At 38.2% G+C, this 23,248-nt stretch overlaps 1 protein-coding gene across 5 annotated transcripts in view; it reads right to left on the bottom strand.

Annotated features, from left to right (window-relative positions):
- Positions 1 to 23,248, bottom strand: part of Nf1 (neurofibromin 1) — a 291,489-nt gene that overhangs the window by 122,609 nt on the left and 145,632 nt on the right. For 3 of the 5 annotated variants that reach the window (XM_072300269.1, XM_072300273.1, XM_072300279.1), the window contains 4 exons: positions 17,190 to 17,328; positions 5,163 to 5,327; positions 3,826 to 4,065; positions 3,651 to 3,695 (listed from right to left, as the gene is read on the bottom strand). In XM_072300269.1, the coding sequence (XP_072156370.1) occupies positions 3,651 to 3,695; positions 3,826 to 4,065; positions 5,163 to 5,327; positions 17,190 to 17,328 (589 nt within the window). The remainder of the gene's footprint in view (positions 1 to 3,650; positions 3,696 to 3,825; positions 4,066 to 5,162; positions 5,328 to 17,189; positions 17,329 to 23,248) is intronic. The other 2 variants (XM_072300264.1, XM_072300271.1) reach the window with 2 other exon arrangements.

Genomic DNA, 23,248 nt, shown 5'->3' with positions numbered 1-23,248 from the left:
ATATATTAGCCTTCTCAGCTTCAGAGGACCTGTTTTGAGGTTGATGAAAAACTGTCAAATGCCCGCAGCGCCTCAAAACTAACTGTGCCATGACCCACCCTTAGGGTGTCCCTTATTTTTCAAAGTTGAGAAATTTTCATGGGCAGTTTTTTCAAAACGTGATGCGGCCCAAAAAAATAAGAAATCGTTTTGAAAAAAAAATTAAAAAAAATTTTTAGGGGTCTCTCAAGCGCCCTAAAGGGCGCAGGTGTAAAAATTGATAAATTGGCAAAAGTAGAGTCATTTCCCAGTGGAAATCCTCGAATTGCGGCCCTTTAGGGCAAGAATTTCGTCCGTTTGGCCGTATCTTTGATGGTTTAGCCGCTACAGGTCGGTATACGTGCGCGCCGCGACGTACTCGCAGGCTGCGCGAAAAGCTTATGGTGACGCGCGACGGATCAGCGCCCCCCCCCCCCCCCCCCCCACCGCCGCGCTGGCCGCTCATCCGTCGTATGCCATCAATCAATGAGCATCTAGGAAATAGGGGCTGCAACAAAATAATCAATACAGGAGGTTTGAGTTAACAGACGTATTAAAATATTTTACACATTATAAAAATATAAAAACAACGAAAAGAGTTATTAACGAAATTTCAATACATCAAAAGAAGTTTTCTAAATCTTTGGCAGATATTTTTCTCTTCCTTTTATCTATTTTTTTTATTAAACTCTGCTGACACTTGCATTAAATCTTGGAAGTCCTCCTCTGTGGTGACTTGCCTATTAAATGTCTATACATTAATTTAATTGCCCTTTCGGCGTGGTCATTCACAACTACAAGTGATGAAACAACTTTACGGGCACTTTGGTAATCAGCATTGTCTGGCCACGCTGTGGGATCAATATCTAAAAAATCTAAAGGGATATTAAGCATTTTAAAAAACTCTGAACTATTGGTTGTAAACAATGAGCTTAATTCTGTGCATGCTTCAATCGGTCCCTGTAAACTTCTGGGAGGATCAGGAACACCTATACATTTTTCTTCAGGTTGCGTACGAATAATCTATTATCTTCATCGGATACTCTGAAATCGAAAATGGATAAAGGCACCAATGTCTCACTTATTAGATACCACAATAAGTGCTTTTGCAATTTCCGTAGTGCAGCACTGAAAAAGAAAAGAATCTTAAATTTGCCGCCAAGAAGTATAGTTTTTCCTAATCCAAGAATTTTTCCGCTTATTATAAACTACTAGTTTGCTTAGCCGAAGCCTCATTTTCCTTGTATCTGGAATAACTCAGCTTAAAGCAAGTTAGAAAAAATTATTGGCAGCGAATTCTAGAATCATCATGCTTGAGCCAAGCACATTTTTTTCCAGTGAGCAGTTGCGCCTAGCGTGTCAAATTTCTTTAGTCTTTTCAGATCGGAAATGAGTTCCAAGTCATTTTTGGGTGCGCGGACTGTATAAGGGACTCGATACCAACATTTGACGTACACTTGCAACACAAGCAAATTAATTTCCGTGTATTAGATTTATTTACAAATATTACACCAAATATTAAATTTTCAAAAAATGCACCGAAAATGTTACGAGAGTAGAAGTAATATTAAAAAAAAAAAGCTTCCATCTGGGCACTAATCAGACGTGCATAACATTTTCATCAGTCAAGACAAGGATAAAGTGAGCTCTGAAAAATATTTTAGAAAGTCTCATTTCATTATTGTTAAAGATGGAAGCTTTTTTTTAAATATTACTTCAACACTTGTAACATTTACGGTGCATTTTTTGAAAATATAATATTTGGTGTAATATTTGTAAATAAATCTAATACACGGAATTTAATTTGTTTGTGTTACAGGTGTACGTCAAATGTTGGTACCGAGCTCCTCATACAGTCGGCGCACCCAAAAATGACTTTTAGAAATCATTTCCGATCTGAAAAGACTAAAGAAATTCGACAAGCTAGGCGCAACTGCTGCGTTACAGAAATTGCAAAAGCACTTATTGTGGTATCTAATAAGTGAGACATTGGTGCCTTTATCCATTTTCGATTTCAGAGTATCCGATGAAGATAATAGATTATTCGTACGCAACCTGAAGAAAAATGTATAGGTGTTCCTGATCCTCCCAGAAGTTTACAGGGACCGATTGAAGCATGCACAGAATTAAGCTCATTGTTTACAACCAATAGTTCAGAGTTTTTTAAAATGCTTAATATCCCTTTAGATTTTTTAGATATTGATCCCACAGCGTGGCCAGACAATGCTGATTACCAAAGTGCCCGTAAAGTTGTTTCATCACTTGTAGTTGTGAATGACCACGCCGAAAGGGCAATTAAATTAATGTATAGACATTTAATAGGCAAGTCACCACAGAGGAGGACTTCCAAGATTTAATGCAAGTGTCAGCAGAGTTTAATAAAAAAAATAGATAAAAGGAAGAGAAAAATATCTGCCAAAGATTTAGAAAACTTCTTTTGATGTATTGAAATTTCGTTAATAACTCTTTTCGTTGTTTTTATATTTTTATAATGTGTAAAATATTTTAATACGTCTGTTAACTCAAACCTCCTGTATTGATTATTTTGTTGCAGCCCCTATTTCCTAGATGCTCATTGATTGATGGCATACGACGGATGAGCGGCCAGCGCGGCGGTGGGGGGGGGGGGGAGGGGGCGCTGATCCGTCGCGCGTCACCATAAGCTTTTCGCGCAGCCTGCGAGTACGTCGCGGCGCGCACGTATACCGACCTGTAGCGGCTAAACCATCAAAGATACGGCCAAACGGACGAAATTCTTGCCCTAAAGGGCCGCAATTCGAGGATTTCCACTGGGAAATGACTCTACTTTTGCCAATTTATCAATTTTTACACCTGCGCCCTTTAGGGCGCTTGAGAGACCCCTAAAAATTTTTTTTAATTTTTTTTTCAAAACGATTTCTTATTTTTTTGGGCCGCATCACGTTTTGAAAAAACTGCCCATGAAAATTTCTCAACTTTGAAAAATAAGGGACACCCTACCCACCCTATCCCCATCTCTGGGTCAAAAGTGGAATTTTCTCGTTCAAAATAGGCCTTTGGATGACATCCCGAGAGATAGTCAGGTTAGAAATCATTTTGGCGCATTTTACAGCCGAAAAACCTAGTTCCGCGAATCGGCCTATCCCCCCCCCCCCCCCTCAAACCAATGTAAATTGCTCCAGAAATTTTCATAGCTTTGGGGGAAAGTGTAAACTTCAGCTATGGTGCTGAATCTTCAGAATTATCTTTTGAGGACCAAAAGGAATGGGAAAAAGCCAGGAAGCAAGGTTTTGAGATGGTCGCCTGGAAACGGAACACCATAATGTCACAGTTCCTAGATAAGGAATTTGAACTTCTAGAAATTTTGAGTTGTAAAACAAGAAAAATGAAGAAAAAAAAATGCACACTTTCACCAAGTATCCGAAAAATTTTTTACATCACTTTGTTCAGGGTTCTTAGCTGGGACATTCTCCTAAGTAAAACATGATGAATACTCAGAAACCCTATCCAATGAAAGATTGAGGCTCTCACCCTGAGGATCATGAGTGGACCTAAGCAAACATTAAGTTACATGGAAAACTACGACAATCATGATTGGCAAAAAAACACATAATGATGAAAAAAAGGCAAGTAACCACTGAATGAATACTTACAGGATGCTGAAGTTCCCAATGATATCGGTAATCCTGTAAATAACACTACTTTTAATAAGACAGAATTGATTTGTTACTAATATTATACTAGGTAAATATTATTGAACCAAAATACTACTGTTAGTAAAATAGCTCAAGACAGATGAAGGAGGAGGTGAAAAAACTCAATACTTACAGGTTGAGAAAGCTCCCAACGGTTCCGGATGTGGACGATGGCTTGAACGATTGCATCACAATCTGTGTGGATGAAAGATAGGGGTACTGACTCATTCATGATTGAGAGTGTAAACTGGTTGTCATCAACAAGGCAAACTTCTTCAATTTCACTGGCATAGTAAACGTCATTCAACAAAACTGAGTGAGCAAGCACTTTCGTTTTCTCCAAAGATGTTACTTGAACAGCAGTGGGGCCGATCTGTTAAAGAAATTAGAGATTATCATCTGGAATTAGAGGGACTGAAATGTTGTCACAGCGATCCTACGAAGACATGGCTTCAGGGAGACCAGTGGCAGTAGTAGTGGTGGTAGCGATTGGACTGACAGCTACTATTATTTTGACAGGATGAGGCATTCTCTAGTGGTCTTGGCACTCGCAAAATTTTGCCAGTGCGCACCCAAAAGTTGGAAGAAGCTCCTTCGGCGAAACTAAATGCCAAGATACAGATCACATTTTATGCAAAGCTTGATGGCTATCTGATAAGCCAACAGTAGGTTGTTTCAATGATTGAATGGAACCTGCAAAGCGCAGCCATTGGTAATACTTGTAGTTTCACCAACAACAAGTGATTGACAATTAAATTACAACATAATCAGATAGTGTGGATTGACTGCTACTGCATGGCCGTGTCGTGTCCTTCTCCCAGCTTGTTGCCTATGGAAACAGAGTATTGGAAAAACATGGTAATCCATGGTTAGTGGCTATCCTATGCCTATGGATTTTTGTCTTCTTATAGCCTATTCACCATTAGAGATCAAACCCAGGATCTAAAGGCAATAAACTGCATTGGAAACTACAGCACCGAGGATAGCACTTGAGGAATAAACAGTATTCTCTTTTTCAAAGATAGGGGAAGCCACATGCACAGGAACCAACTGCATGGCTGATCAGATGTACACAGATGCTCACAGAAATTAAATGACTGGTAAAGGGTTAAAAAATAGGAAGTTAGTTTGTTTCAGCGAATAAAAAGTCATAACTCTGGGAAATTAAAGTCTTTAGAATGCGAAAACAAATTTAGAAAAAACGGGAGGGCTACGACTTTTCTGAGCCCCTGAAGGAAGCTGAAGTTAATTTCTAAGAAAAATAAAGTTTGTACACTAACTAAACATTGATTCTATATTCTTTCAAATTTATTTTTTGTAAAACTACTGATAAACTTGAAAATTAAACTGTTACGAGGCATGGAATTTGAAATGTCAAACTTACTTCTTTCTTGGAAAAGCAAGATATATATTTATATATAAAATAAATAAATAAAACAGACGAAAAATCAACTTAAGCCATATACATACCTTGATAATGACTTTGGTGTCTTTGTGTGAAAGCTTCAAAGCATTGTTGTAGACTTTTAAATCTTCATCTAACGAAAGTGTTGTTCCAGGTAGTTTTTGTTGCTCTGGATCAATAAACTCATTCAATCTACCCAGAGTCTCGATGAAAATCATCTTCCTGTTACCCTAAAATGGAATTTAACGAGAAATATATAAAGCATCACTTTGGACTCGTTCGAGAAAAACATCAAAGCACGATTTTTTATTTCTAAATCTTAATTTAGTGGAGTTGCTTAGGGTTAAAAGTTATCCGGATATTTCATTTCAGGCTACCAGCATGAAACTTGGTGTAAATGTCATTTAAGGTACCTGGAACGGAAGTCAATGGAGCTCCAAGCCGTTTCTATCATATGTCCCCGTTATTTGGCTGCCATTTGCCAAGGTGGCCGCTGAAAGTAGTTTTCGTTATTTTCTCATTTACTTGCAGCTCTAATTTACAAATTGGCATGAAAGGTAGCATTATTCATGAGCGTGCCTAGAAAGAGGAAAAACCAAGATTTAATTCCAGTCGGCCATTTTGTCCTAGCTATTGGCCGCCATTTTAAAAATGAGCGTCTTAGCCCCGTTTCTTCTCGGTTTCTCCGATTTTTGTGACTTCTTTGCGGCTAGCCACTTTAAATTCGGCATGAGTATACGTAATTGTATTAGGAACAGAAAAATATCAAGATGCAAGTTTCATCGGCCATTTTGGAAATTGCCAGCTAGCCCGTTTCTCCACGGATCCTTAGATTCCCGTGGCTTTTTAGCAGTTAGACGCTTAAAATTTGACAAGAATATGCATAGGTGTGTGGAAGAGAGAAAAATATCGAGACGCAACTTCAATGGTCCATATTTTCCCGCCCGTTGGCCGCCATTGTGGCAATTCGCGGCCCTGTCCCGTCGGGCTTTTTCTCTGATTTTTGTGGCTACCTGCAGCCGAATGCTTAAAAGGGTATCCCGGGATAAGCATGTCAAAATGCCCTTGTGAATGGATTTTTATTTTAACCATTTTAAGTCATCAAGGGGGTCCTAAAACTTAGGTTTTGGGGGGTTTCAGCCCCCCAACCCCCTCCGCCCCCCCTCAGACCCCCAAAAACCGCTTTTTTGGGCTATTTTTGACTATGCTAACGTCATTTCCTCATAACTTTCGTAATTTTCGATAGAATTGAACCAAAATTTGTCAGAATCTACATCAATTAGCTTAGTTTGTGTAGAAAAAAATTCATTATCATCGGATAATATTTTAGCCCCTAAAAAAATTCGTAAAATTTTTGAAAAAATCATTTTTTTCCTTTTTTCGCGGCTAGGTGGCGTATGGAAACATGCACACAAACAAAAATTGTCTCTTTTCTTAATTTATACATCCAATAAGATACAGGAAAAATTTCGTGTTGATCGGAGTGGTGCGCCATACTTAAAAACGCAATTTTCTAACCTCAAAACGGCCTAAATGCCACCATTAGCCTCCTTTGATGACTAGGCGTGGAGAAATGTAGAGAGAAATATCCGGTTTTATCGTCTCACCTCTTAAGTGATCCACTTAAGTACCTTGAGTCAAAATTTCGAGTCGATCAGAGTGGTGCGCAACACCCAAGCACGCAATTTTCTAACCTCAAAACGCCGAAATTGCCCATTTCGGCACCCATTATCACTCCGTGTGAAAAAATAAGAAGAGGTACATCCGATATTATTGTCCTACCTCATGAATTAGACACTTAAGTGCATTTAGTCAAAATTTCGAGTCGATCAGAGTGGTGCGCAACAACCGAACGCGCCGATTTCTAACCTCAAAACGCCCAAATTGCCCATTTCGGCACCCATTATCACTCCGTGTGAAAAAATAAGAAGAGGTACATCCGATATTATTGTCCTACCTCATGAATTAGACACTTAAGTGCATTTAGTCAAAATTTCGAGTCGATCAGAGTGGTGCGCAACAACCGAACGCGCCGATTTCTAACCTCAAAACGCCCAAATTGCCCATTTCGGCACCCATTATCACTCCGTGTGAAAAAATAAGAAGAGGTACATCCGATATTATTGTCCTACCTCATAAATTAGACACTTAAGTGCATTTAGTCAAAATTTCGTGTCGATCAGAGTGGTGCGCAACACCCAAGCACGCAATTTTCTAACCTCAAAACGCCGAAATTGCCCATTTCGGCACCCATTAACACTCCGTGTGAAAAAAAGAGAGGTGGGTACATTCGATTTTATAGTCCTACCTCATGAATTAGACACTTGAATACCTAGAGTCAAAATTTCGTGTTGATCAGAGTGATGCGCAACACCCGAACACGCCGCTTTCTAACCTGAAACCTCCCAAAATTCCCATTTTGGCATTCATTATCACTGTATGTTAGCCAAGATCCCGCTTGAAAATTGCATGATGCACATTTCAAAGTTTATTATGGCACCCTGCCGCGTAGCAGACCCGGTCACTCAGGGAAACCTCTAAACTCCCAGGATATATATGACGGTAGGGAGGCTCGCTCATCCCCCACGAGGAAGCGTTTCCTCGTCCAAACTTCCATAATACGTAGCGGTGCAATGAGTACTGGCAAATTCAAGTCAATAAATTAACAAGAGGTTAGAAAGAATCCTAAAGTGAAAGGAAAACACTTTTTCAGTAAAGAAACTTTGTTATGAGTGAAAGAAACGGGTTTTTTTTTTAAATATAATTAATATTTACAATTGTAGAGATGACAAAATTATTACTTAAGGTAAGACATGATATACAAATCGGAAAATAAACAAAAATCAGTGGCAAGAAATAAAGACGAGTGATCAATGGTTTTAAGTTGCTCCATTTTGCTGGTGTCAATCGCAATTTTGCGTTTGAATTTACAGGATAGATTTTTTTTAAGAAGCACGAGATAAATTTGACCTAATTTGGTGGGTATTTGGTATGATTTCTTCTTGGCAAAGAAGGTTCATTTTAACAGACTTTGTCAACAAACACTTGCTCATTACAATTTTTTTTGTTTACCTCTGAAACAATTTGTACGTATATTAGGTTAAAACAAAAACAAAAAACAAATTGAAGGTGTGGTTTCTTTTTTTTTTTTGAAGTGGGTCAGACTTCACGTGGTGTGTCTGGGGATTCATGAAGGGAATCCCTCTGGGCGAGCTGAAGGGTATACTGAGGCCAATGCTAGACCACGGTAAATACGACTATACATATAGTCGTATTTACCGTTTTATCTTAATTATATTTAAAAAAAAACCCGTTTCTTTCACTCATAACAAAGTTTCTTTACTAAAAAAGTGATTTCCTTTCACTTTAGGATTCTTTCTAACCTCTTGTTAATTTATTGACTTGAATTTGCCAGTACTCATTGCACCGCTACGTATTATGGAAGTTTGGAGGAGGGAACGCTTCTTCGTGGGGATGGGCGAGCCTCCTTACCGTCATATATATCCTGGGAGTTTAGAGGTTTGACTGAGTGCTTGGGTGTTGCGCACCACTCTGATCGACACAAAATTTTGACTAAATGCACTTAAGTGTCTAATTTATGAGGTAGGACTATAAAATCGATGTACCTCTCTTTTTTTCACATGGAGTGTTAATGGGTGCCGAAATGGGCAATTTCGGCGTTTTGAGGTTAGAAAATTGCGTGCTTGGGTGTTGCGACCACTTGATCGACCGAAATTTTGACTAATGCACTGTGCAATCATGGTGACTAATCGAGTACCTCTTATTTTCACACGAGTGATAATGGTGCCGAAATGCAATTTGGCGTTTGAGGTTAGAAATCGGCGGTTCGGTTGTTGCGCATCACTCTGATCAACACGAAATTATGACTCTAGGTATTCAAGCTATTCATGAGGTAGGACTATAAATCGAATGTACCCCTCTCTTTTTTTCACACGGAGTGTTAATGGGTGCCGAAATGGGCAATTTCGGCGTTTTGAGGTTAGAAATCGGCGCGTTCGGTTGTTGCGCACCACTCTGATCGACCGAAATTTTGACTAAATGCACTTAAGTGTCTAATTTATGAGGTAGGACTATAATATCGGATGTACCCTCTTCTTTTTTTCACACGGAGTGATAATGGGTGCCGAAATGGGCAATTTGGGCGTTTTGAGGTTAGAAATCGGCGCGTTCGGTTGTTGCGCACCACTCTGATCGACTCGAAATTTTGACTAAATGCACTTAAGTGTCTAATTCATGAGGTAGGACAATAATATCGGATGTACCTCTTCTTATTTTTTCACACGGAGTGATAATGGGTGCCGAAATGGGCAATTTGGGCGTTTTGAGGTTAGAAATCGGCGCGTTCGGTTGTTGCGCACCACTCTGATCGACTCGAAATTTTGACTAAATGCACTTAAGTGTCTAATTCATGAGGTAGGACAATAATATCGGATGTACCTCTTCTTATTTTTTCACACGGAGTGATAATGGGTGCCGAAATGGGCAATTTCGGCGTTTTGAGGTTAGAAAATTGCGTGCTTGGGTGTTGCGCACCACTCTGATCGACTCGAAATTTTGACTCAAGGTACTTAAGTGGATCACTTAAGAGGTGAGACGATAAAACCGGATATTTCTCTCTACATTTCTCCACGCCTAGTCATCAAAGGAGGCTAATGGTGGCATTTAGGCCGTTTTGAGGTTAGAAAATTGCGTTTTTAAGTATGGCGCACCACTCCGATCAACACGAAATTTTTCCTGTATCTTATTGGATGTATAAATTAAGAAAAGAGACAATTTTTGTTTGTGTGCATGTTTCCATACGCCACCTAGCCGCGAAAAAAGGAAAAAAATGATTTTTTCAAAAATTTTACGAATTTTTTTAGGGGCTAAAATATTATCCGATGATAATGAATTTTTTTCTACACAAACTAAGCTAATTGATGTAGATTCTGACAAATTTTGGTTCAATTCTATCGAAAATTACGAAAGTTATGAGGAAATGACGTTAGCATAGTCAAAAATAGCCCAAAAAAGCGGTTTTTGGGGGTCTGAGGGGGGCGGAGGGGGTTGGGGGGCTGAAACCCCCCAAAACCTAAGTTTTAGGACCCCCTTGATGACTTAAAATGGTTAAAATAAAAATCCATTCACAAGGGCATTTTGACATGCTTATCCCGGGATACCCTTTGGTGGGAATATACATGCTACAGGAAAAATGATGAAATGATCGACAAAGGAACATATGATACATCTTCAAGAGATAATTCCATTCCGGCATTGGGCCACCAGTTTTTAAAATGAATAAAATACTAAGACGGTAATATAAAGTACGCTGATTTCACGGTCGGCGCAAGTTCTACCTCCCTAACTAAGGTGTAAATAATACCTTAACACAGCATAATTTTCGTGGTCAAAAGTCGTGGTCATAAGAAGTCACTGACTCTAGCGTTCAAGTGTAAGGTTTGAGCGCAAAATTCGGAGAGAACGTATTGATGCTGCAGCTCTTGCATCACACGGGGATTTACGATTTAAGGAATACATCCTTTGTAAAATTTCGCGAGAAACACAAGAGTGCCTTGGAATTTTTATTTTTTTTTTCTTTTTTCGGGAGGGGGGGGATTGATGCTTATAATAAGCTCTTAAAAGCTTGAAAAATTAATTGATGATAAAAAAGTAACTTAACCACAATACAAAATAAACACAGTAAAGAATGTTTCCATCGACAGACTCACTTAGTATTATATTTTCAATTCAAAATAATTTGATACAAGAGAATAGTTCAATTTTTGTTAATTTCTGTATTTTTGTAGGAATAAAATGTATCATTTTTCGTGGCTAAACTAATGTCTCACTTTTATCTATTTCAAATTAAATTTAATTACATATCTGCCTATTTACATAATTTTGGCTACGACTCACCCACGAAAACCGACGAAACAACGTTCAGACGTTTAACGGGGAAAGGCCCCTGTTTTTGAAGATTACAGCCAGTTGCCGGGAAATAATGGCCTATTGAAGTTGTGTCTCAATTTTTTTTCTTCTCAACATAATTAGGCATATTCCTGCCAAATTTAAAGCGTCTAGTTGCAAAAAACGCACGGAAATCTGAGGAGCCGCGGAGAAACCGGCTGGCTGGTATTTTCCACAATGGTGGCCATTAGCAGGAATAAAGTGGCCAAGTGTACTTGTGTCTTGAAATTTTTCTGTTTTTAACACGCTTGAGTGCATTCATGTTAAATTTCAACCGTTTAGCTGCAAAAAAAAGCCACGATAACCAGAGAGATCGAAGGGAAACTGGGTTGAGACGCTAATTTGCTGAAATGCCGGCCGATAGCCAGGATAAAATAGCCGATTGAACTTAAGACTCGATATTTTCCTGTTACGAAGACAACTCTGCATATTTCTGCCAAAAAGTGTCTAGCTGCAAAAGAGCCACAAAAATCGGAGAGACCGAAGAGAAACGGAGCTAAGATGCTAATATCTTAAGGCGTCAAAATGTACATAACATTCCAAATAACCAGGAGAAATGGTCGAGTGGACTCAAGTCCGGGTTTTTCCTCGTTTAAAAAATACTCATGAATAACTCCACCAAATTTTATGTCAATAGGTAACTTAGAACCGCCAAAAAATAAGAAAATAACAAAAACCAGCTTTTGGGAGCCATCTTGTAAAATGGCGGCCAACTTACGGAGACACAGCATAGATACTGAAGGTGATTGATAGAACCAAAATGTTGTGGATATAATTCTATAATTACTAAAGTACCTTTTGGCTTGCACCATCATTAGAGCATTATTACAAAACTTGAACATAAACATAATCAGAGTTTGAAATTTTAAGGAAATTTTACTTCACGCATATGTATATGATGGTGTCAAAATTAAAAGGAGTCATGGATGATAAGAGAGATCGTTGCACTTATGAAATCTGTGAACTCGCAGATCAGATGATTGCGATTCAGTACAACGGTCAATCCACCAACAATGCGTTCGTTGGACCTTTTCTGATTCATAGATAGGTGGCAGCACCTCCGGATAAGTGAGTTTCTTGCTATTTCTGTTTCTATCTGATATCTGTTGAGTAAAATTTCATTTTTCATTGTAACCATTGTAATTTCCAATTTTTCTAAGCCACTTAAATGATTATGATCTCTGTTTTTGTGCAAAATTTTTGTCTCATTAAAACCTGTTTTATGGCTTGTAGGTTTCATATGTTTGAACACATTGGATGTTTGATGCTCTTTGGCTCTAACTTTGATAGATCGCTCAGTTTTTCCTATATATTTACTATTGCATGCTTGACACTTTATTAGGTAGATACCTGAACAATTATCACCTAATTTCGCCTGATGAAGTATTATTTTTGTTTCTACTGGCCTGTTTTCTAATTTTGCAACTCACATTGTTGTCTGTACTAAAAGCTAGTTTGTGGTCATGTTTTCTAAACATTTTATCCACAATATCGCTGCATTCATGGCAGAAGTCATTTTTCATTTGCATTTTTATGTACGATACTTCTTGTTTTTATTTTTATACATTTTTTACCATTATTTTCAGCAATATTTTTGGGTTTATTGATACTGTACTTTATTAAATATTTGGTATAATTTCATATACCATGGTGCCATTAATTTCACATACCTATGGCATCATATATACAGGGTGCCCCCAAAGTCCGTACCCCCCCCCCCCCCCAGTAACTTTTGAACGGTTAGAGATAGAAAAACGAAACTTTGGGAATGTTTCTATCTTAAAGGGGACCATCTTCTAGGGGGGTCAAAATTTGTGTTCCCCCCTCAGGGGGGCCCCCAACTTTTTTTTCAAATGGTAACCCCTATCTTGTGGTACGTCATTAGAAAGAGCATAAAAACGTAAGAATTTTGGCGCAAATCGCAAATCAATATCTTAATTTTTGACCGAGTTATGATAGGTCAAAGGTCCAATTTGACCTATTTTCAAAAAATCATTACTCCGGTTCAAATTATCGCACAGAATAAAATAAAACGGGCAAATTTACCACATTGTAAGCACTTTTAAGTAAAAATCACAGAAATTACTTCAAACTAATTTTAAGGGGGGTTTTGGACCCCCAAATACGTCATTTTAAAGGTCATACGATTTTCTCGAGAAATGAGCCAATTTCCCCTTACTTTTCCTTAACATTATCTTATTAAGTTCAAAATTAGTTCAACATTGCGTTTTCAAGTCCCCAAATTTCGAATAAAGTTTAAAAAAAAAAAATGAAATTTAAGTGGTTGAATTGAATCACCTTAAATTTCTATTTATTAAATTTGCCCGAAATTTGGGGACTTGAAAACGCAATGTTGAACTAATTTTGAACTTAATAAGATAATGTTGAGGAAAAGTAAGGGGAAATTGGCTCATTTTTCGAGAAAATCGTATGACCTTTAAAATGACGTATTTGGGGGTCCAAAACCCCCCTTAAAATTAGTTTGAAGTAATTTCTGTGATTTTTACTTAAAAGTGCTTACAATGTGGTAAATTTGCCCGTTTTATTTTATTCTGTGCGATAATTTGAACCGGAGTAATGATTTTTTGAAAATAGGTCAAATTGGACCTTTGACCTATCATAACTCGGTCAAAAATTAAGATATTGATTTGCGATTTGCGCCAAAATTCTTACGTTTTTATGCTCTTTCTAATGACGTACCACAAGATAGGGGTTACCTTTGAAAAAAAAAGTTGGGGGCCCCCCCGCCCCCCTGAGGGGGGGACAAAAATTTTGACCCCCCTAGAAGATGGTCCCCTTTAAGATAGAAACATTCCCAAAGTTTCGTTTTTCTATCTCTAACCGTTAAAAAGTTACGAGGGGGGAGGGGTACGGACTTTGGGGACACCCTGTATAAGCTCCGAGGCCTCCTAAAATTGTATATCTGGTAACACTTAGTTCCAGCGTTCTACCGGACCGATTTTCTTGATTTTTGCGGCTATCGACAGGCAATTGTCTCTAGATGAGCCCTGTTCAGATTTTGAAAAGATGACCCAAGTTATTTTATATTATGCGGTGAAGTTGCAAATTCTCCCATTTAAACAATGTAAATTTTTATTTCTTGTCATAGTTCGTTTGATTGTTTTACTGGACCGATTCCCATAATTTTTGCGGTTATCGACAGGTGATAGTCCCTAGATGTGCCCGCTGTAACCAGATTTTGGGAATATGACCCAGATTTTTTTTTTTATAATAGAGTATACCTGGGAGCTTAGAAAAGGGACGAAATTTGAAATTCCCGCCATTTTTAATTGGCGGGCCAGGAACCGAATCTGCCCTTTCCCTGGGTGGTTCATACGCCTTGAAGCCGGTGACCATCTCCATGGCCCCTTTGAGGCAGGGGTTACCAGCTAGGGTCCGCAGGATTGCTAACCCTGTGACAATACAGTCCCCCATACGGTCAATTCTCAATTTTTCATTTCTTTTAAGTTTACTCACATTTTGACTTCCTTCGATATATTCAAAACCATACCTAATACGAAAATGGAACTCAATTACCTTCATTTTCAAAATCAAGTCTAGTTTTCAAATGAATTTCTTATTCCATGGTGAATTTTTGAAAATGTGTCCAATTTTTAGTTTTTCCCGACCACTGGCGTGATCCCCCTGAGGGATGTACCGGGAATTTTGGTTAAAAACACCATTTTAGAAGTAGAATCAATTGAGCTTAAATCCAGCCATACTTTAATTTTTGGCCATCAAAATGCTTCATTTACTGGACTGCCATTAATTTGCACTACAATATTTTAACATGTTATCTGCCAAAGTTTGCCTTAAAATTCGAGGCATGTTGAGAGGTGCGAAAAACTTGCAAGGATGACAGAGATTTCTTTAAGGCAGCGCACATTGGTTCCAGATCCAGAGCCCGATCTAGGCGGCATTAATTAGAATATCACCTTTATTGGCGTGCAGGTGCAATATATGTTTATAAGTGTTTCTTGGGTAGCTGGTCACGAATTTAAAGTAAATACCCTGTCGTTAACTACAATGTGGTAAATATGCATAAAATAGCAAATTCACACTCATTACGGGATTATTAATTTAAAAACTTGCCTCTATGCTTGAACTATGATAATTTTGACAAATTTATTGTTTACTCATCAAGAAAAATCAACTATTCTACTAAAGTTAATTTCCTGTTGGTAATTTTTTTGCTGGGGTAGGGGGGGGGGGGTATGTCACATTACATGGCTTCACGAAGTATCGAATCAACGTGATCTAGTTTGACGACCTACTCCTGGAATGTTGCGGTAGGAAGGAAGGCGTAGGAAGTAGCAGGAAACAGTAGTACAAACATAAAATAAAAGGGTGTCTCCCTGATTATACTATTTCAACCATTGAGCAGGAAGAAGGCACTTCACTTCAATACTCATTGATTTTCAAATTCGAGAGCAACATTCACTTTAAAATGTTGTTACATATTTTGTTTGCCTAGAACTGGCAAAAGATATTTGTCTCTACATAATGCCTAGGATTACTACTAACGAGCAATGACTGTTTAAAAGGTGTCAGAGGGTGACAATGTAGTTGATTTCAACTGTTTTTGGGAGTATTTGATTGTTTTTAGCACAAAAACTTATGTCTCCTAAAAGTTTTGCAGGCCCGTGAAAATTATCTTTTTCGTAAATTTTTTAGAAAAATATTTAAAAAGACCTCTCTTTGGATAAATATCTTGGAATGGCATGGTTTTATAACATTGCCTGAGAGATTGAACAATATCACCCACCCATAACATGCTACATCCAGTATTCATGAAAACTGAGCGAGCGACCTTTACAAGACTGTATTTCGAAAACCGGCAGAAAAAGGCACAAGATATTGTTTTTATATCATGCCCAGAATCAGTACTACTGAGAAATGGCCGTTTGAATGGTGTTGGAGGGTGAAAAAAATAGTTGTTTTTAGCCATTTATCTGGAGAATTGCGTGAGGTTAACGTAAAATGGTGTTATGTCCAAGGCAGTGTTCGAAACTCACAGGCGCCAACGCGCCAGATCCGCCTATAAAATCGGCTAGGGCGCCCAAAAAATGAAGGCTCTGCACCAACGTGGTCCCTAAAAATCTGGATTATCCCAGGAAGTCGCATAAAGAAAAAAAAACAAATCTATTTGAACTGAAAAAACTCAGAATTTTCAGCACTACAAGTGAAAGCTTGCTTTTCTTATTTTTCACGATTTCATTCTTAGTGCTTTTGTCTCCCCCAAGTTACAGCTACTTACTAGTTTTGCTACAAAAACATCTTGCGTCTAACTTTTCACTAAATGCGCCGTCGTATATAGGCGAAAAGTCAATTTGGCCCCTAAAAATCTTCAATGGCACCTAAAAATCAGGTTTGAAGCGCCACATGGCTCCTAAAACTCAAAGGTGAGTTTCGAACACTGGTCCTAGGGTTTATCTAGAGCTTTAGACTTGATCTAAAGATATTATAGAATCATGGTAATCCTTAAAATTAACTTAAATGTTCGAATGCCAGCCTCAAAGGCTATGCACCTCAAGTAGAAACTCCACTTTACTGTGATAAGTGAGGAAACAGATAGAACCGCAGAGAGACGGCCAGCGCGCTCTCCTTTGAAAGCTTATCAATACGTTATTACTCATTCAATCATCATGACATTCGGCCGAATTACTCTCCAGAGTATGTGGTGTCAACCAGTAGTGCTATTTTCCATTTATTCAAAATGTCATTTTTTCGAATTAATGCCGCCTAGATTGGGCTCTGGAACCAATGTGCAGCGATAGCGTTATTTCTTGGACAGGGGTGTAACATGAGGTTCAGATATGCAATCTGTCTACTTAGCGGAAATGATTTAATAAAAAATTTCATTAGTGACAGTCTTTAAGGACCGGCGTGGCAGTTAGTGTGTTAATACAAAATTCTGTCTCGTAATAAGAATTATTTCCCTAAAGTAAAATGAACTCCGTGATACAACAAAGGTGATACTAAAATCTAGGGCTAGGCAAATAATAGAAAATGTCGAGTACTTTTTCTGATATGCAATTTAAACTCAAACCTTAAATATTCAAATTTTCAAACTTATTTGACCAAATGGTCCGATTAAAAACTTATTTGCACTGAGTATGGCTCACCTTCAAAGGAGACAAAATTCTATCATGAAATTTAGTGTACTCTCTAACCCAAGTATTACAGTTGTAGATGTAAGCGGCATGAATATTTTTGTAGCCATCGACTGGTAGCATGTGGAACCACTTACCTAAAAATTCAGTCCTGTAAAATAAAATATGAATGATTTTGAGAGTTACGATATTCAATTTGATACACAAAAACACAATCATAAGTGATCATACCTAGGCACAGTGCATCTGAACGAGTTTAAATTTTTTGACAAGTCACAAGCAAATCCTCTTCAGGTTCTTGAAGTAGAGTGACTACTGAGTCACTTAAGCCAAAAAGAAAAATTATAATCTCTCCTTAAGCACGGTCAAAAGCCATCAAATATCTACTTGAATGGGTAGAATGACTATTCGATGTTCAAATAGTCTTAAATCTAAACGGTTTTCGCTTAGCATCTCCCAAATTTTAAATTTGGCGGGCGAATCTACCTGCTGGAAGGTTCACCCACGCCGCCCCATCTCTACCGCGCCGCCAGGAGGCGAGAGCGCCTTCATCTCCTTATACTCGCGTATCGCCCGCTATATAATTCAACGATAGCAGAAACACAATTAGAGATACGCGCTGAGATCGCCATCCATTGCCAAGACCATAAACGTCTCTGGGATATCATCAGTGTTAAACATACCTCAACGAGCGTCTTGTTTACATTGATGCGTAGTGGTACAAATCCTCAAGATGCAACACCTCCTTTTTTTCTCTATGACAATTATAACCTCCTTTATTAAGTAACAAGCATTAAATCAGTCATATTTGTGCCGTATTATTATATTATATTTGTGCTTAGTACCTCGTAAAAAGGAACCGCGAAAGATGGAATCTGCCGGGATTCTAAATTCATTAACAACAAACATATTAGTATTTAATAAAGATGTAAGTGTCAGTTCTTGCGTCAGCTTGAAGACTAATAGTAACTATATATTGTAAGTACTTACCTACCTAATTAGTTGTCTAATTTTGCTTGGTGTATACCTACGGAGTAATTTTGGAAATAGTATATGATGCATTATATAATGCATTTGAATTCCTAGGTTTCACCTGACTCAAAGCGTTTGCTGCTATTATCTAGAAGCGTTCCGACTCATTTATCAGAGAATTGAGCGTTTCCTATCGGCCCCTCTGCAATTATGAGATTAGTCCAAGAATCCTTTAGGAACTTAAATTAATGACTCAGATGGTGCTTTTGAGCCAACTTTCAAAGAATTAAAGGCATTTTTTCAAAATCTACAGTCCATGAGCTCTCCGTGTGACCGAAGTGCTCTCCTCGCTATATGACGCGTAACCCTTCAATTTTTAGTTTAGTCCAAAGACCTCATAGGAACTTACATTATTGAACCAGGTGGTGCTCTTATGCCAACTTTCGAAGAAATGAAAGGCATTTTTCTTCAAATTTACAGTCTTTGAAAATGAGTTGTTTGTGTGATGTCGCGGAGCAAAGTGCCCTACTTTTGGGCCTCGTAATCCCTTGAATTTTGAGATTAGTCCAAAGATCTTTTAGGAACTTAAATTAATGACCCAGGTGATGTGCTTGATGCCCACTTTTAAAGAATTAAAGGCATTTTTCAAAATTTACGGTCCCTCAAAATGAGCTTTCCGTGTGATTTTGCTGAAAATGGACCTTTAAAAATCTGTCAAGCTCCTGGAAATTAAAGTCGATTTAAAGGTATTTTTAAAGGTTTTTGTGCTAAAATAGCCAAATTACCCATAGCAAGGCCCATCATATTATTTAAAATAAATTTTCTTCCTGAATATGCCTAAGTTTCTTACATATGCATACTGTAAGCCTCCGAATACTTAGACTATTAATTTTAACCATATGATGAATTTTGGGGGCCTAAAATGAGCCCTTAGAGCCAAAAATTGATTGCATTTTCGAAAACTTCAGGTTTTCAGGGGGATGATTTTTTTTATTTTTTAAAGCTGTTACTTCTACAGTCTTCAATGAGTAATCCTGAAGGGCATTTATGATTACATAATTGACATCTATACTATAAGCTCCAAGACCTCCTAATTTTGCGAAACTGGTGACGCTTAGTTCCAGCGTTCTACCGGGCCGATTTTCAAGATTTTTGTGGCTATCGACGGGCAATTGTGTCTAGATAAGCCAACTCTTTTCAGATTTTCAAAATGTGGCCCAGGTTTTTTTATATTACGTGGTAAAGTTGCGAATTCTCCCATTTAAACAATGTAAATTTATACTTTTTGTCATAGTTCGTTTGAGCTTTCTACCGGGCCGATTTCCATGATTCTTGCGTAAATCGACAGGTAATAGGCCCAAGATGAGCCCGCTCTAATCAGATTTTGGAAAAAGGACCCAGGTTTTTTTAAAATCACTTTATAAAAGTGAGTGAGTTTACTGAATGCTCCCGTGCTGCTACCGCTATGCGCGGGAGGATGCGCAGTGGTCAAGGAGGTTGCGCAGTAGCTGTGTAGCCTGCGCATCAGCTCTACACTTATCTCCACAAGAATCGCGCCGTAATCCTCAAGTAGAGCGGTGGCCGAGTCGTCTAAGACGTCGAGTGCGTCCACAATGAACTCAATGTGGGATCGATCCCCGACTCATGAAATCTTAATTATTACCTGACTATCATTGTTCATTGTTTTACTGCAATATTTCATCAATCAGTCATTCCAAAACGCGTCCTTTTAATTTTAAAGTAATTTTAAGTAAAGTTTAAAATTAAAGTATACCTCATATCGTAATTTTTGAGGGGAAAAATAAAACTAACACTGATAGGAGGGTAAAAATAGGGCCGCTTAGCGGCCCATTGATGGCACGGAGCGCCTTCACGGGGTTGGGCCGCGTAGCGCCCAGGGGGCGTAGCCCCCTAGTTTTGACTGTTCAGGTGGGGGAGGGGGCATCAGACTTAGCTTTGCCTTTCTCGCAGTTTCTGAAAACGCTTGAAAATTCCCTACTACATTGAAAAACCAAAATATCCAAAATAAATATAATTTTCAAGCATTTTCAGAAACTGTGAGAGAGGCAAAGCAAAGCCAGATGCCCCCCCCCCCCCCCCGAACAGTCAAAATGTCAATTACGTGATCGGAAACGCCCTTCAGGATTACTCATTGACGACTCTAGAAAAAACAGCATTAAAAAAACCTCGAAAATACACTAATTTCCTTCAGAAAATACACTTATAAGTGTATATATATATATATATATACATGAATTCAAACGGTATGCATACTCGTAATCTACGACCCATGATCGATGCTCATTACATGGTCTTTGGTCCAGGTCTGACATCAGGGGAGAACGCAATAGTGTATTTCCTTCGGAAAATACACTAAAAACAAAATAACATCCCCCTGGAAAACTGAAGTTTTCGAAAAGGTTCTTCCTGTATATAATGCCTAAGTTTCTTAAATATGCATACTTTAAGGCTCCGAATACTTAGACTACCAATTTTAACCATATAGTGAATTTTGGGGGTTTGAAATGAGCCCTTAGAGCCAAATTGCATACACTTTCGAAAACTTCGGGTTTCCAGGGGGATGTTATATCCAGGAAGAAAATTTATTTTAAATAATATGACGGACCTTGCTATGGGTAATTTGGCTATTTTAGCACAAAAACCTTTAAATACCTTTAAATCGACTTTAATTTCCAGGAGCTTGACAGAATTTTTTTCTTTTTGGCTAAAGTGACTCAGTAGACACTCTACTTCAAGAACCTGAAGAGTTTTTGCTTGTGACTCGTCAAAAAATTTAAACTTGTTCAGATGCACCGTGTGGGAAAAGGGATGATAATGTCAGAATCTGAAGATTGTTTTACAGGCATTGCAGTACAAAACATTTCTAAAAATTTCAAATAAAATAGGTTTGAAGTTTCCTGTTAAAAAAATGCAGCTTTAAGAAAATCAACAGATAAAAGTTTGCTAGGCGTGATGTTGTCATCTGCCCGCACAGTGATCTAATTCAGTTTAGTCCATTTGGCCCCCCAAGAAAATACTTCCGTAGATTTTCAACCTGCTGGTTCTTATTGCACTTGGAATTTCTCTGTCTTCTTCTCCTTGTAGTAAGTAGAATTTTTCAACACAATTTCTTGGTTTTTTTTAAAATAATATAAAATTTTAGTGACAATTATCTGCAGCTATAAACTTTAAAGACAAAAATTCTTTGTCCGGTGGGAAGGGAAAAGTTAATCATCTTAAGAGAGGGGAAATCACAACGAGGATGCAGAGAGTGCAGCGGAGTGGGATTATTGATTTCCATAATGACAAGATGAAGGGCACAGTCATTTACCAGTCGTGTACTCCTCAGAGAACAACAGATTCAATTTTCTTTATTTTTTCAAAGCTAGCAAATTCAATGTGAACATACATCTTTCAAATTTAATTAATTATTTTACGTAGTTCCTTTCAGCATAATGGGCCTGTTGCAAACTTCAGCTTGAGTAGAAAGAAGAGTTCAGCAGAAAAGTCGGAGGGCTGCGCTGCACTGATAGTGGGTCCAACTAGACCTGAAACGCATCTGCAGTTGCTCTCCTGACTGGTCGTAACTGGTGTTGCACCAAACAGCATACTCTCATACGAGAAAATTTGTGCTCGCCGGACGAGCTTTTTCTCTCTAAAATGAGTTCTCAGTCTTGGACTGAGCCTTTTAAAACACGTTGGCAAAATTACGGACACTTAAAAAAAAGTATTTATTTTTATTGGAAAATGGCTCAAAAATGAAAATGAGCGCATTGGCAAAGTTTGAAATGCACACTGAACTTCACAATCCGCGTAAGAAATATATGTTTCTTAAGCTTCCTCTTCCGAAACGGTACGATCCCACATGTGAACATTCCGTGAAAAGAGAACCCTTTTACAGTAAGATGCTACACAATATTCAACAAGGCCGACATCATTAAGGACGATGACAATGAGGATCAAGAAGTTTCCTTAAAATTAGCACGCGGGAGCGTCAGTCATATTGAATATTGTGTGGCATTCTGGTGCGCAAGGGTTGGATGGAATGACTCTTCTCACGAAATGTTCATTTGTGCGAAAGTATCGTTTTTGAAGCAGGAAGCCTTAAAAAAACGCGTATTTCTTACACACATAGTGAAGTTGGGAGGGCATTTCAGACTTTTCCGACTAATTTTCCGTCAGTGGCCGACCTTACGAAAAATCAACGCCGGATTCGCATTTTTCGTGCCAAATAACTCCCGGATTCCAATTTTTTGCAAATCCACGGGTAAAAAATATATATACTTGTAGTTTTCCCGTTAACCGCCATTTTCATGCCCGACTTTTTGAAGAAATGGGTTCTTTCGAAAAACTAATTCCAAATTCGGTTTTCTTGTTCCAAAAATCTCCCGGAAACCGAGTTTCACCCAAATCTGAGGAAATAATGAGGAAAAACTTAGAACAGATTCAGGGAAAAATTCATAGCAGAACTGTCGGATAAATTACTTACGACTACAAAACTACATTGCACAACCTTAGTAGCATTGGAAATCTTATACGAACTTTTACCAAAGAATTCCTCAATTATTATGGTTTGTTGTAATTTCATTTACTTTGGATTTGTAATTACTTAAGATATCATTTACATTATACATCATCAGTTCCCAATTTCAGTGTTAGCTCTCATATTATCTTAGGCAAAAAGATAATAGAAATTAGATATTATTGGGCTCGATAATTTAATAGATAATTGGGCTAACCGTGCCACCACAGTGAGCCAAAAACCACCAGAGTACCGACTTTTGGGCGAATCCATCGGTAAACAGACGTGATATGGATTTCCCGTCATTTTTTCGCCGCCATTTTAAAGTTTTTCGAAATTTCAAAAATCCAATGAAAGATTCGTACTTCTCGTGCCGAAATACCCCCGGATACAAAGTCTCATTCAAATCCAACGATAAGCAGCCTAAATATCCACTTCCCGCTCTAAGCCGCCATTTTGAAAAGGCCTGACATTTCTGAAAAACTAATGCCAGAATCATTTTTCTCGTCCCGAAAAACCCAAGGATTCAGAGTTTCAGACCAATCCGCCGATAAAAAACGGAGATGCCAAATTTTCG

Source organism: Bemisia tabaci, chromosome 1 (genome assembly GCF_918797505.1).
Source record: "Bemisia tabaci chromosome 1, PGI_BMITA_v3".
NCBI classification, from domain to species: domain Eukaryota; kingdom Metazoa; phylum Arthropoda; class Insecta; order Hemiptera; family Aleyrodidae; genus Bemisia; species Bemisia tabaci.
Note: the sequence above shows the minus strand (reverse complement) of the source record. Positions and strands in the feature narration are given on the sequence as shown.